The sequence below is a fragment of the Spermophilus citellus genome, assembly GCF_964194105.1.
Source record: "Spermophilus citellus genome assembly, chromosome: 4".
Classification (NCBI taxonomy): Eukaryota; Metazoa; Chordata; class Mammalia; order Rodentia; family Sciuridae; genus Spermophilus; species Spermophilus citellus.
Genome location: NC_138185.1, coordinates 21912195 through 21927843, shown reverse-complemented (window position 1 = coordinate 21927843; position 15649 = coordinate 21912195). Strand labels below are relative to the sequence as shown.

Here is a 15649-nt window from a genome sequence, read left to right as displayed (position 1 = left end):
GAAAATTAGGAAAATAGAGAATATGAAAGAAAATTTATAATATTAACAGGAAAAGATATAAGCACTAGTAACATTTTCCCTCTTATGCATATATGCATTTAACAAAATTGGAATAATATTATATGGTTTTATGTCCATTTTTTCATTTAACATGAGAAATTTTCTTAAAAAGCTGAATAACAACATTATTATTATTGTTGTTATTATTATTATTATTATTATTATTATTATTATTACTATTATAGGGATTATACCTAGGGGTGCTTTACCACTGAGCTACATTCCCAATCCTTTTTATTTTTTGAGTTTATTTTTGAGTTTGAGTTATATTCTGGGGATGTGGCTCAGTGGTTAACCACCCCTGGTACAAAAAAAAAAAAAAGGACAAGGAAGTGCTCTAGGGAGCTGGTAATCGTCTGTATACATTGATTGGTGGCGATTACATATGTAAACTTTAACAAAGTATATACTTTAAATTTCTTGTCTTTAATTGTGTATCTAGTTCAATGAAAAAAAAAATTAAGCTGTTTTTAGAAGGTTCCAAGAGATGAGCAGATGGCACTTACTTTGGAAGCTGCCCAGTCAATCCAGCCTTTAGCACATGGGTCAACGTTAATGAGCACAAGGCCTTCCACTAACTCAGGATGATTGAGCTGAAGGGTGACACAAACACAAGAGTATGAAACTTCCACTTTTAAAACATCTGGGACAAAGTTAGCTAATACATTTTTTCTTTTTCTACAGTGGTGGGAATTGAATCCAGGGTTTTGTGCAAGATAGGCAAGCGCTCTGCCACTAAGCTATAAATCCAGCTATGGCTGATTTAAATCATGCTATAATGCGAAAGTATCACTACAGAGAGGTACTCAGGAAAATACATGGAAAACAGCTCTTGAAATCTAACTTAGCATCTGGAAACGAGTTTCTAAAAATGCTACTGAATGATCTTTGCCACAATTTATAAGGAACACAGGTTTTCTGTTTTTACAGCAGAGGACAGCACAATGTAGTTATTCAACTCATGGTAGGTTTTCCTTGCTGGGCAAATGCCCTTGAAACCACTTGGTACAGGCTTGGATGGGTTGTTTCATACTCATCTAAAATGTAATGAGTTGTTTCCAACAGGGGCTTCTGAAGTTCTTTACGAAATCCCCAGAACAGGTCATGCCATCCCCAAAGACTCCTATGACCAGGAGCCATTTCAGAAAAGTTCCTTAAAAAGGAACACTTCCCTACAAACTCAAAACTCCCCAGCTTACTTTTTCCTTCTGAGTAGGCTCATTGTAGAGTCTGACGAACAGAGAAATTATAAAAAGCAGAAAACAAAATCTTGTATTATTTGCTATACATCAATGCCTGTTAATATTTTGGTAATTTCCTTCCAGTCCTTTCCTCAACTTATGATAAATTTTATGAAACTTTTTTTTTTTGGTGTGTGTGTGTGTGTGTGTGTGTGTGTGTGTATGTGTTGGTGGTGGTGTGGTGCTAGGGATTAGAACCCAGGGCCTTGTGCATGCAAAGCAAGCACTCTACCAACTGAACTATATCCCCAGTCCATGTAACTTGTATTCTAACTTTTCTGTTACATTATAGCATATGAAAATCACAGGGCTGGGGCTGCTGCTCAGTGGCAGAGCACTTGCCTAGCATGTGTGAGGCACTGTGTTTCACTCCTAGCACCACATAAAACAAAACAAAAACAAAACAAAACAAAATAAAGGCATTCTGTCCATCTACAACTACAAAAAAATAAAAAGAAAAAAAGAAAATCACATGTCATTATAAGCTCTTCTTAAACTTGATTTTAATGGCTATAAAAATTTTATCATAAGCTGCTTCTAGGACTTTTTACAGATGAGATACTGTTCTCATTTAGGTTTTTTGATGTTCTACAAGTACAAAGCAAGGCTTTATTCAAACCTGGACTTGGAGATATCATTTACAGAAAAACTAACACAAGACCCAGAACACTGCCTGGTCATTTAACACAGCAGTAATAGCTGTGATCCAGGCAGTGTCTCAAGGGCATTGAGACTAATCCTCCATGCACTTACTGCAAATCTGCTGAGGATGTAGGCTCCAGCTCCAACTCCAATCCCAATGATGCTTTTCAGACTGTGAATGGAACAGACGGACAAATGACAAACGGACAGTCAACTTCATTAGCAGGTAGCATTGTGTATGGAAAGAATAATTCTGGATTCATATTTGGGTTCTGATACTGACTATCTGTGAGAATTTGGGCAAAAATTTTCAACTTTTTGAGCCTTGGTTTCCTTTTTAACTTGCAATCCTCTTGCCACAGCTTCCCAAATTGCTGGGATCACAGGTGTGCACCACTGCATCAGGCTCGAGGCTTTTTTTTTTTAGTTTTATAATTATACACAGTTGTTGGATTCCTCCCAACAAACTCATTCATGCATGGAAATTGACTTTAATTTATCATCCCCCACCTTTCCCTCCTCTTTTCCCTGGTCTCCTCCCTCCCCTCTCCATTCTCCTTTCTCTGCTCTACTAGACTTCCTTTCGCTCATCTATTAATTTATATTTGGTTCCTTAGGTCATCCTTTCTTTTTAAAAATATCTATTTTTTTAGTTGTAGGTGGACACAATATCTTTATTTTACATTTATGTGGTGCTGAGGATCGAACCCAGTGCCTCATACATGGTAGAAGAGCACTCTACTACTGAGCCACAACCCCAGCTGCCCCCCACCCCTTTTAAAATATTTGTCAATGGACCTTTTATTTTTATTTATTTATATGTGATGCTGAGAATCAAACCCACTACCTCACTCATGCTAGGCAAGCGCTCTAACACTGAACCACAACCCTAGTCCCCCGATCCCTACCTTTCCTTTATTTTAATCTAGCTTCTGCAGATGAGAGAAAACATTCTAACTTTGAGTGTCTGAGTTTGGTTTATTTTATTTAGCATGATATTCTCCATTTCCATCCATTTATCAGCAAATGCCATAATTTTATTCTTTTTTTCTGACTGAGTAAAACTCCATTGTATATATCAACACAATTTCTTAATCCATTCATTTGTTGTCGGGCAGCTGGCTACTGTGAATTGTACTGCTATAAACACTGAGGTGGCTGTATTGCTGTAGCATGCTGGTTTTAGATCTTCTGGGAAAACAAAAAGTGGGATACATGGTTCCATCCCTAGTTTTCTGAGGAATCTCCATACTGCTTTCTAAAGTGGTTGTACTAGTCTGCAGTCCCATCAACAATGTACAAAGTGCACCTTTTCTCCACAACCTTGCCGGCATTTATTGTCATTCATATTTTAAGGAAGTTTTTAATGGTTAAGTGAGATATGACTGAACCTTGCACGACATCCTCACTGTCCTATCACCTCAATATCTAACCCATCAGCAAATCCTATGAAGTGTATCCCAAGAATATTTCCATTTATTACTGTCCATTTCAGTCTATCCTCCAACAGCATTTAGTACCAAGCTATCATTATCTCTTGGCAGAACTACTGTTACAGTCCAAACTATTACAGCAAGAGTAATTGTTTGAAACATTTTTTAAACAGCTTTAATGATGTATATACAATTCACATATCAGGGTGATTACTTTACAACAGTAAATTGTATATTACTCCTCTGATTAAAATCCTTCAGTTTCTTTGCTTTACACTTAAGAATAAAATTACAAATCCTTACCTGATCTGTTAGACCTATATAATCTGGCCTTTATCTATTTCTGGAATTTCACTGAGTCTTTCTTCCACTTGCTCTTATAACTCTTCTTCTTGTCTGGAATCCTCTTGCTCTGGCACACCATCTAGAGAGCTCCTTTTTACTTCTTGGGCTTCAGCTTACATGACTTTTCTTAGACAGGCATTCCCTAACTGGCCTTGTTTATGAGGATCCTACCCTTCTCTTTATCACAATACCTCCACTTCTATTTGTTGTTGTTTAGGTGCTAGGGATTAAACCCAGGCAGGGCCTTGGGACAGGGTAAGCAAGTGCTCTACCACTGAGCTATAAAAGCTCTATTCATTCCACTTTTATGACACTTTATTAGAATTATCTATTTACATGTTAACTACCGCCCCCACAACTAATCTCCATGAAGACAGGGGGTATTCTGTTTGCTTATCATATTAGCTGAAATAGAAACAAAGTAGAAAGTAAAGACATACAAAAAGAATGTGAAGGGGCTAGGTGTATTGCTCAATGTAGAGCACTTGTCTAACATGCATGAGGCCCTGGGTTCCATCCTTGGCACAAAATGAATGAATAAATGGATGAATGAACAGATAAATAAATAAATAGTTAAAGGCTGTATGATGAACCTACCTTAAGTGGGTAAGAACAGGAAGCAGCATTTCAGCCAGCTCATCCATTGTGGGATACTGGTACCTGAAATCCAGAAGGATAACTCCTGAATTAGAAAGCACCCACACAGTTCCCAGTTACTAGAAAAGCAAACATAATGCAGTAGTCTTAGAGAAACACATTTCAAAGGAGGTGAAGTGCCTGGAAATGACTGCAGCATATTGTATAATTCTCTATGACTGCCATGCTAAGAAAAAAGTAAAAGAATCCACATTTTAACGGGGCATGGTGGCACACACTTGTAATCCCAGTGACTTGAGAAGCTTATGCAGGAGGATCACAAGTTTGAGGCCAGTATCAGCTACTTATGAGGCCCTATCTCAAAAAAAAATGGGGATATAACTCAGTGTTAGAGTGCCCCAAGTTTCAATCCCTAGTACCAAAAAAAGAATCCACATGTTTCTGGCACTAGAGGAAGCTACATGTAAACAACTGGCAATATAGCCTGGTGTGGTAGCTCATGCCTGTAATCCCAGCAGCTTGGGAAACTTGAGACAGGAGGACCACAAGTTCAAAGCCAGCCTCAGCAAAAGTGAGGTGCTAAGCAACTCAGTGATACTGTGTCTCTAAATAAATATAAAGTAGAGGGCTAGGGATGTGGCTCAAGCGGTAGCGTGCTCGCCTGGCATGCGTGTGGCCCGGGTTCGATCCTCAGCACCACATACAAACAAAGATGTTGTGGTAATAAATATTATATATATATATATATATATATATATATATATATATATATAAAGTAGGGTTGGGGATGTGGCTCTGTGGCCAAGTGCCCCTGAGTGCAATCCCTGGTACCAAAGGGGGGGAAAAAAAAACTGGCAATATGGTCCTCTCTTCTGATATTATTTTCAAATTCCTAATAATCATTCAATGGGATCTAAGCTCAGTTAACTTCCAGCAGTAAGAGTCAATTCAGGAAGTAGCTCTGAATTTAAGTAGCCATAATGTGCTGCTTATATTCAGGTCATTAAATACAAAGGTAAACAAAACTTTTCTGGGTCTAGGCATAGAGTTATAAATCTTGGGCTCCTCAGTTATGAGTGTTTGTTTCACTTAGGCATAGAATAACATTTACTGCTTTTCATGATATGAACCATCTGATCTTAAAATGGTCAGGCAAGTCCATGAACAGACCCAGAGCAGGTCTCCAAGAAAATTAAGGAGCAAGATACAGAGATGAAAGAGATCTTAAGATAATTTCCAATATGAGATGGGATCTGCTCTTCTGCCTCTGCTTGAATACTCTAAGGGATGATATGTTCTAAAACCATTTGTGCACAAAACAAAAAAGAGGACTGGATCCAAACCATTGGGTGTCAACAAGATCACTAGCTGGTTTGCATTTGAGATACAAAAGTACTTGGAAACAGTCAATACAGACTCTGGAGCCAGATGGACTGGGTTCAAGTCCTAGCCATGCTAACTCATTTGTTATGCAACCTTAGCCAAGTTACTAATTTTTCTGGGCCCCAGTTTCCTCACCTGTAAAATGGGAATAAAAGTAAAACTATCCCAGAGGGTTGGGAGGATCAAGTGAGTTAATAAACATAAATTATCCAAAGCAGCGTGTGGAACACTGGGTTCTACACAAATGCTAGCGATCAGTTGTTTGCAATGTCTACTTCATGGCAGTCACTGGCCAAAGGCAGTGCTGGAGATGCAGAGAGGGGAAGAATAAGCACTTCACAGTGTGTACTCCCACTCCCTTTCCCAAGGTCCTCCAACTGGGCACGCTGTCAGGGAACACTGTGACCCCACCATGCAAAGCAGGCACCTCCATCTGTCAAGGCAGCTCTAAGAGTAACTGGCTACATGGATATCCAATTTCTACCACTAGACAAGGAGCTAAGACTGGGCAAGTGCTCCCAGGGAAGCTCAGAGGGATCTGAGGTTGTACCTGGATAGTTGGGAGTTTTTCAGGGACAGACACGAAAATGACAAATTTAAAACAGATGAGGAAGGGGACAGATAAACAGTGATAAGTAGGTTTTTCAGACACTTATGCCTTATGATTATAGGTAAGCAGGTTCCTGCCATGGAGAATTATTCCTGAACATGAGAAAACATGCAGTTTCCCTCAAGAGACTATAAATACAGTTCTTTTAGATCAATGTGAAAAAAACATGGAGACAGTGGGTTAGGAGTATAACCTTAGGCTGTCATAAAATCAATGGGAAAGAAGCATACATTCTGCTCCCACTAGAACTCAGTCATTTGCTTTTCTGAGTGTATGTCTTGCCTATGGCCTTACCCTGTTGGAAAAGAGGGTGCACCTTCCTGCTGGCCTGGGGCATCCACATGACAGACAGCAAAGTGCTGGGTGATCTCTTGCATATCTTCAAAGTTAAAGAACGTGTTGAAACAAGATTTATCTACGAGATAAAAATCCCTGTGAATCACATACTATTCATTTCTCTCCAATTTTTCTCTCCTCAGTCAATGCTGATCAGTGTTCTTTTTCATTTTCTTTTAATCACATTCCACTGAAGTGAGGTGTCTGAACAAACCATCTAATTCAAGCTGCCCTAAGGGGTGAACAGGAGACATCTCGATGATTTGAGAACAAGTAATTCTGAAGCCCACACAATATCTACAAAAAGGAGATGTGGAGAGATGCTGGTTTCATGGTGTTACACCCAATAATCTCATATACACAGTGCTGTTGTTTTTCATGCACCTTATTCCCCTATCTGATAAAGAGACACTGACTATACCCCAAGAGCCTGGCTAAAGTGAGTATCTTGAGCTGCTTACATTTACCATATGGGAGGAGTTAGCTTCTTGCCAAAACTGCTAGGGTGCTAGGGGATGAGTGTTCTGCTGCTTTGATTTCTACCCTCTTAGTATAACAGCTTAAATAATTTCTCATGCTGGTGGCTACAAAAGCCCTACCAGTGGAAGAAGAATGGAAAAAAGCCACATTTATATAGACTGTACCTGTGACTAGAGCTGAATCTTATATTACTGGTTGAATATTCCTTATCTAAAATGCTTGGGACCAGAAGTGTTTCAGATTTTAGAATATTTTCACATAAATGTAATAATCTTGGGAGTAGGACCTAAGTATAAACATGAAATTCATTTGTCCCTAATAACAAGCTGTAGAAAGAACACATTTATTAATTTGCTGAAATGCCTACAACCAAGTTAAGTTTAAAGTCTAGATTTTCTAACCTGAAACATGAAAAACATCAAAGTACAGACTTAAAAAATAAATGTTCTTCTTTCATTGCACTCTCTTCAATCCTTAAGCAGCTAGGACACAAAAGCATACATAATTCCAGTATTCTCCAAAAAACATCCCTCTGTACACTTCACAGGAACCTGAACCTCCCATTGATGAATATAACAATACAGAGGGAAGGTTAAGACAGAGGGGAAAAAAAAATCTCTGCTCTATTAGAATATTTTTGTTTATACAATGGTTAAGTATTATGATGAAGAGGAAAGGTATAAAATAAATACATACGGTTCAGCCCAATGTCATGATAGGTCAGGATGACTGGTCTGTTTCCCTTTGGTAAACCTCTTATAGTGACATGGACCATACCATGAGTTGTTTCTATGTCATGTTCCTGTAACAAGAGAACATAAATATAAGGTCTCAGGAAAGGTAAAATGAACTTTCCAGTTTGCACACGTTTCACAATACCTGCTTCCCTGCCATTTCCTATTAGCTGGGGCAGGACACATTAATGAACTATAAGCATACCAGAAAGATACTGTATTATATATGGTATTTGTATTTTCTAATCCTCCAAACAGATAAGCAAACAAATAAGTAGAATACATTTACATTTGCAATTGGTTATGGGAAAGAGATCAGCAAGTTGGAGAAGGAGCCAAGTAAGACTTGGTGGAAGAAAAGTTAAGGAAACACTGATATGAAGAAACTGGTGGATTAAAAAGTCAGAGGCTTCAAAGCTTCTGAACACATGTTCAGCTACAGGTAACTTCAGTAGAGACCTATGGGTGTATCTACCTGGAATCTCTGTCCTTTCTTGGGTGCTGTCCTTCTGTGTCCTCTGCATATTAAAGGAAGGTTCTTAGATGCCACGTTTGTAGAACACAACCTTTGGCCATAATTTCTCCTCCCATAGAAATTTGTAATTAGGATTAAGAAATTTCATCCTCAGCTTGGTTCTTTTCTTGAAAAGATAAGTAAATGTGGGAGCTTTTAGGAGGCATTTCCACCATGCTAAATCCTGGTTCTTGCTTCTGTATGTGCTCTGCAATATTGAGGCATCCCTGGATTGCCTCTGGTTTAAGCCAGATTGGATGTTTCCTAGATCCCAGAGGATCCTAATCAAGGCAATGAGTAAAGTTTAAGATGTAGCCAGAGCAGAGCTCCAGAACTGAAATAAGCTGGAAAGGACGCAGCACTAAGAATAATGGGATAGAGTAGAGCATGGTGGCTCACACCTGTAATCCCAACGACTGACTCATAAGGCTGAGGCAGGGGAATCACAGGTTTGAAGCCAGCCTCAGCAACTTATTGGGATTCTGTCTCAAAATAAAAAGGGCTAGGGATATAGGGCAGTGGTGGAGCAACCCTGGGTTCAATCTCCCATGCTGCTGGGATGGCGGGAGGGGAAGAATGATGGGATGGAAAAGAAAAAGACTACTGAAAAGTTAAGTCATATTTATTCTAGTCTTCTCCAACTTTTATTTCTCAAAAAAAATAAATAAATAAATAAAATAATAATATCATGCCTAACCCCGTGAACTTCCACTGATAAAGTCTGCATCTATCTCAGAAAGTTTTATATTAGATAAGATTAACTTTGTCAATAAGAATACCAACAAACGCAAATGGCTTCCAGCTTAATTTCCTATCTAATAATGAACCTCATCAGAGCTTTGGCTTCTTCTCTGATGTGGGAAATGGAAGACAATTTCAGGCTAAGTTGATATCAGGATATCTCAAATCACTGGCCTCAAGCTCAAATAGAAAATAACTCTATCAAATCAAGCCATGTGTGACTTAATATGTCTGTTACTCTGTTACTGATCCCTCCTATTCAAGGCTTGAGTAAGGGAAAAAATGAAGGACAGAATCATGTACAGTGAATTGGCTAAGCAATAAAGCCTAGGGTTTGGATAGGAGGAATATAAAGACACAAATCCCTGTTTACTATATGAGTGTCTCTCTTACAGTAATGTTAAGAGCTATTGAGGGAACTGCTCCAGGTTTATTCATTACTTATTTACTAAACTCCTACTATATGAAAGAACCTGGACTGAGCTCTGAGAATAAAACAGCAAACCAAAGATATTCGATTCCCGCTTCTACAGAGATTAGGAGGCAGGCAATGAATACACAAATCACCAATCCATAATAATGTCTTGTGATAAGTGCTATGAAAAAAATTTAGAGGGCTGGGGATGTGGCTCAAGCGGTAGTGCGCTCGCCTGGCATGCGTGCGGCCCGGGTTCAATCCTCAGCACCACATACCAACAAAGATGTTGTGTCCGCCGAGAACTAAAAAATAAATATTAAAAAAAAATTCTCCCTCTCTCTCTCCTCTCTCTCTCCCCTCTCTCACTCTCTCTTTAAAAAAAAAAAAAAAATTTAGAAAATTAAGAAAGACATTAACTTCACTAAGCAGTCAGGAAAGTACAAATTAAATTCAATGAGATGTTGTCAAATACACATACATTCTACACAGAATGTAGAAAAATAACAACTCACATATACATATACATATTGGTAGGTATGTACACTGGAACAATTACCCTGGAGAACACATCTGGTAATTTCTAATGAAGTTAAGAAGTGCCTACCCTACAGCAATTTTACCTTCAGGTATAAACTAAAGAAATTCTCAAACATGGTCACATACAAAAAGTCATTTACAAGAGATGGACTTCGCAATCTTGCTTATGTAAAAAAAAAAAAAATTTTGAATAACAGGTGGGCATGGTGGTACATGCCTATAACCCCATACACTCTTTCTGGGAGGGGGAGGAGGAGGAGGAGGATTGCAATTTTGAGGTCAAGTTGTGCAATTTAGCAAGACCTTGGCTCAGAATAAAAAAATATAAAGGGGGGCTAGGTTTGTGCCTCAGCAATAGAACGCTCCCCTAGCACCTGCAAGGCACTGGGTTCGATCCTCAGCACCACATAAAAATAAATAAAAAAAAGGTATTTTGTCCAACTGCAACTAAAAAAATTTAAAAAATAAACAAAGGACTGAGGATGTAGCTGAGTAGTAGAGTGTCCCTGGATTCAATCCTCAGTGACACGGTTGGTGGAGAAGAAAACAGCCCACATATCCATCAACAGGGAAATTGATAAATGAATTATGATATATTTACATAATGAAGTATAAATAAAAATGAATGAACTAATAGTATAAGCATTAACACACAGAAAATCTTGAAAACACATGCCAAGTAAGAGCAAGAGGCAGAGGATGTATATGTATTATATACCAGTTATGCAGGTATTCTGAAAAGCAGAACTATAGATTATATATGTCCACAGACATATATTTAAAGTATAAAATCTTGGAGAAAGAATGGACACTAACTTTAGGACTTCATTTCTTTCTGGAAGGTGATGAATTCTGAAAGTGAACTCAAAACAACTTCTCCGTTTTGTTTCTGAAGGTTTATGCTCAAACCTTCAGTAGAGTCCTGCTTGAATATTTCAGATTGGCCTCAGCTGTGCTACTAACAATTGAGAGAAATACTAATTTATATTTTGGTTTTAAGCAGAGGACCTCCCCAAGGCAAGGGAATTGGTGACAGTGTGTCTCTGTGTGTGGAGTGAAAGGTGAGGTGCCAAAGAAGGCCAGGAAAAGGATGAGGAAAAAGGAGATAAAACAGGTGGGATAAAAGTGAACACTTTTTAAAAAATAGATGAGGGAATAGGGCAAGGTAACTACTTTTCATCATTCATAATTTGGATGAAATTCAGAGTTAAAACTAGCTCCTTAGAAAAATCAACCTTCTAGGGAGATCTCAGTCCCTACCTCCACATAATATGGCTTCAAATTATTAAAAGACCCAAGTATCAAAGAGCCAAGAAGCTGGGTGTGGTGGCGCACGCTTGTAATCCCAGTGGCTCCTGAGGCTGAGACAGGAGGATCATGAGTTCAAAGTCAGCCTCAGCAAAAGTGAGGCACTAAGCAACTCCCTCTCTATATATAAAATACAAAATAGGGCTGGGGATGTGGCTCAGTGGTAGAGTGCCCGAGTTTAATCCCTGGTGCCCCTGCCGCTGCACCCCCCACCAAAAAAAAAAAAAAAAAGAGCCAAGAGTCCTAAGATCTGCTGTTGCTCTTTCTGGAGCAGTCCTTCATTGCTTCATTGCCAAAGTCTCATAATGTTCCTCTTCATTTTCAAAAGTATGGAAATTAAATGTTCTGAGCAGAATAAAGAATGAAGATAAAGGAGGCACTCACCTCCCCGGGGATTTTTACACTCGTCCTTCTCAAACCTGTTCGTGAACAGCCTGTACAAGATGCCATCTGGAGATGAGGTGCAGAGACCTGGGCTAGGAGGCTGATTCAATGGTCGGGCCACTGCAGGGAGAGTTGTCGCCACCTTTCTGCTTTAGTCAACTATCATCTATCTTACAGGCTTTCTCTAGTTACATCATCCCCTGCCCCAGGATTCTAGAGTGTGACCCCACAATGAGCCTGTACTCAAAGGGCGTAGCCCAAGGTAGCACCTCGCAGGCTCTAGTTACCTTCTCCAAGGCTGTGTGCTTTGTGAATATGATCCCTTTATTCTCCAGGCTAATAAACAACCTGAAATCATATAGGCCCATGACATCTCTGTCCTCACTGAAAGATGTAGTCTTTTTTTTCCAGTTGTAGAGGGACATAATACCTTTATTTTTTAATTTATTTTATGTGGTGCTGAGGATCAAACCCAGAGCCTCACATGTGGTAGCAAGCACTCCATCCTTGAGCCACAATCTCAGCCCAGAAAAATGTAATCTTAATCAGTATCCTAAGAATTTAGGAGTTTAGAATTTGGGTGGATATTGCCATTATTTGAGAATATCTAACTTTTCACTTTTTTCTTGAGTTCTCTTCCTTCAGCTAAATGTACTGTTATCAGCATGATACATTTTGACCCGTCATATACCTCAACACTTGGTTAAATGATGATCACTTCATGTCTGTTACAACTTCTTTTCCTGAGCCAGTCTGAAATAATTCAGATAAACTTGTAAGATTTTATCAGTATAAAGTTTTATTCTGTTTCCAATAAGTAGGATACAGTTTGAGTCTTAGGTATAGTTTTCATTATTATATGATTTTTTTTAAATGTTGGAGATCAAACCCTGGACCTCAATGAATTACACACTTGCCTGATATATCAATATGAAGGACTTTTTTGATACAATACCCCCACTTCTTTACTCCTGTATGCAGGTATAAAGTTCATCTGCACAATCTCTTTTAATCTCATGGTAAAATAATCTGCCAATTACTCAGCCTTCTGCCTATCAGTAGAACACATTTTCCTTTTTCAAGTTTTATAATTCATTCTCCCTGATTCTAGCCTCAACTTTTCTGCCCCTGACTTCTTACACCTTTCAGCCTAGTTCAATCAACACTTTTAGACATCTACTTTTACTTTACAACCACCTACAACTCTCAGGCTTCTCATATATCACACTCTTCATTTGAAAACCTCTTTTGTAATATGTCAATCTAAAATCTGCCTTTTTCTCCATTAAAACCAACTCCTAGTTGGGTATGCGGCTCAGTGATAGAGTATGCCTGGCATATGTAAAACCCTGTTTGATCCCCAGCACCACAAAAACAAAAAGGATAAAACCAAAATAACTCCAAGCCCAGCACAGCAGTGCACTCCTGTAATGCTAACTACTTGGGTGCCCAAGGCAAGAGAATTGAAAGTTTGAGGCCAGCCTCAGCAACTTATTGAGAATCCTGTTCCTCCTGTCTCAACTACCCAAGCTGCTAGGAATACAAATATGTGCTACCCACCACACCCAGCCCTCAGGTGCCTTTAAAAGAAGGGATGCCAAGAGACCCTTTGTACTCTTGCCCCTCCCATACTCTCCTTGGGAGTTTTTACTTTCTGAATCTTAACCTCCTCTTTAATCAATTTCTGCTTGCTTATCTTGGTGTTTGCAGTGTTCATTCTTCAACTCCTTGGAACATGGACCAAACCTGATTCCTACTGGTAACATCTATAGGTAGCAGGGTTATAAGCAACTTTTATTTTCATGCTTTTCTGAATTTTTTTAATTTGCGTTTGATTGTTCTCAAGTTTTTTTTTTTTTTTAAGCAATATATCACATTCACAGAGAAGCTACAGCATCAAGGACATACTTAAATGGACAGTGAACAGCCTGTTGATTCACTGTGTCATTCGGCAATAGGCTCTTCTTTCTCATCAATTCTAAGTATGTCACTTTGAGCCATTCTCCTTCCCTCACTACTCATGTCCATAGTATAACTGTTTTGTTTTGTTTTTTATCAGAGGAGCTATATAACAACAAAACCACTAAGGACAATCAAAAAAACAAGAAAAAGGCACACTTTTAATTAAATTATTATTGAAAAAAATTAATGTAATTGATTAGTAAAGAAAAAAACAGAGGGAGAGACTGGGGATGTAGCTCAGACGTAGGTGCTTGCCTAGAATGTACAAGGCCTCGGATTCAATCCTCAGTACCAAACACACACACAGATACACTCACACAAAAACCAGAGGGAAAAAAGACAGTTTAAATTCAAGTTGTGAGCTTAGTGGTTAACTTCCTGTGATAATTTCCTGGGGCCATCATCAAAGATTCCTTAAAAATTTTCCTTAGGCAAGACAAAGACACCAAGGAAGCCCTGGTTAGGATGGCTTCAGTTCACCCAATGACACAGCTGTGCTAGTGGACAACACCAATACCAGGGAAATGTTTTTCCATTTGGTGACAATGGTGGTTTTATATTTGTTCTGCTTTGTCTCCAAGAAGGCCCAAGGATGTCTAGGAAACTCCAGGCAAACTGGGCCATTCTAAACTAGACTTCTCACATCACAGTTCCTATGTCCTTGTTCTTCTATCAGCCTGTTGCTAGACTCTGACCCAGCTGCCCCTTGTCTCCAGGACATCCCATAAGCCTTTAACAAGGAGATGGACAAGAACAGCGACAGAAGAACACTCATGAGCACCAGAAGGAGGAAAAGAGAACAGTCTTTGGCTTATTTCTTCTTCTTTTTGTACTGGGGTGCTTTGCCACTGAGTTACATCTAGTCCTTTTCATTATTTATTTTGAGAGAGGGTCTTGCTAACCTGGCCTCAAACTTGCAATCCTCCTACCTCAGCCTCCTGAATTGGAATTACAGGCACCACCATGCCTGGCTTCTTCTTTATAACCTAAAGAATCTATACATTCATAACTAGTGACAAACAAGACAGTGACAAACACTTGCCATCATTTTATCTGAATAGAAGAACTGAACTAAAAGGTATAATTCACAGAAAGAATTTTTGTCAGGGTATTTTTAGTCCTTAATAGTCAACTCTATTTTACTTATATTTATAATTATGTGTGGAAAAAAATCTCAAAGGATATAATCAAAATATTATTACATTAACATTTTCTTATTTATTTTTGCAGTGAACATATATGATTTTTTTACATTCTTTATTTTTGGAGGAGAGATACTGAATTTAATGAAAAGCAATGCTTCCACACTTTCAGATAGGATTACACATATGTTATTTCTGGAGTACCTCATCCTGAATCTTATTATCATCCTCTCTCAAATGATCTCCTTATAGACAAATTATATCAAATATCAAACACAATTGATTCAACCTAGGAGTCAACCATAACTGAATTAAAAACTACTAAACCCAAAAACTACCTAAACCCAAACCTAATTTTTTTTTTTAGTAAAGAAGCCATTATCCATAAATAATCACCTAATAGCACTAGACTGATTATGTTATATATATAAAGTCTCAAGTAGTTACACCAAGGGTGTTTGGAACTGGGATTCTGAAATCTACAACAATATTATGAGTATGCCCCTTCCACAATGAATCTCATCTGTCCTACAAGGAAGCCTAGCTTTAAAGACAATTTAACTCTTAATAACATCTCAGCTAGGGACACACACAGGTGAGAAAGAAAGCTATTGGGTTCAGGAAGAATGATATTTTTCAATTCCAACCACTCAATGGCAAATTATGAACCCTGATTCTCAATTTCCTTACCTTGAAAACAAGGATAATAAAAACTACCTCCCAGGGCTGGGGTTGTGGCTCAGTGGTAGAGCTCTTGCCTAGCATGCATGAGGCACTGGGTT

The 15649-nt window shown here is 38.6% G+C and overlaps 2 protein-coding genes across 7 annotated transcripts in view; both read right to left on the bottom strand.

Moving 5' to 3' along the window:
- The window catches only part of MTCL2 (microtubule crosslinking factor 2), a 351820-nt gene that overhangs the window by 213628 nt on the left and 122543 nt on the right, over positions 1 to 15649 (bottom strand). The gene's annotated exons all lie outside the window — the stretch shown is intronic.
- Positions 1 to 15649, bottom strand: part of NDRG3 (NDRG family member 3) — a 62489-nt gene that overhangs the window by 16799 nt on the left and 30041 nt on the right. For 4 of the 6 annotated variants that reach the window (XM_081292512.1, XM_081292515.1, XM_081292514.1 and 1 more), the window contains 5 exons: positions 7824 to 7929; positions 6606 to 6726; positions 4319 to 4381; positions 2055 to 2115; positions 567 to 653 (listed from right to left, as the gene is read on the bottom strand). In XM_081292512.1, the coding sequence (XP_081148638.1) occupies positions 567 to 653; positions 2055 to 2115; positions 4319 to 4381; positions 6606 to 6726; positions 7824 to 7929 (438 nt within the window). The remainder of the gene's footprint in view (positions 1 to 566; positions 654 to 2054; positions 2116 to 4318; positions 4382 to 6605; positions 6727 to 7823; positions 7930 to 15649) is intronic. The other 2 variants (XM_081292513.1, XM_081292516.1) reach the window with 1 other exon arrangement.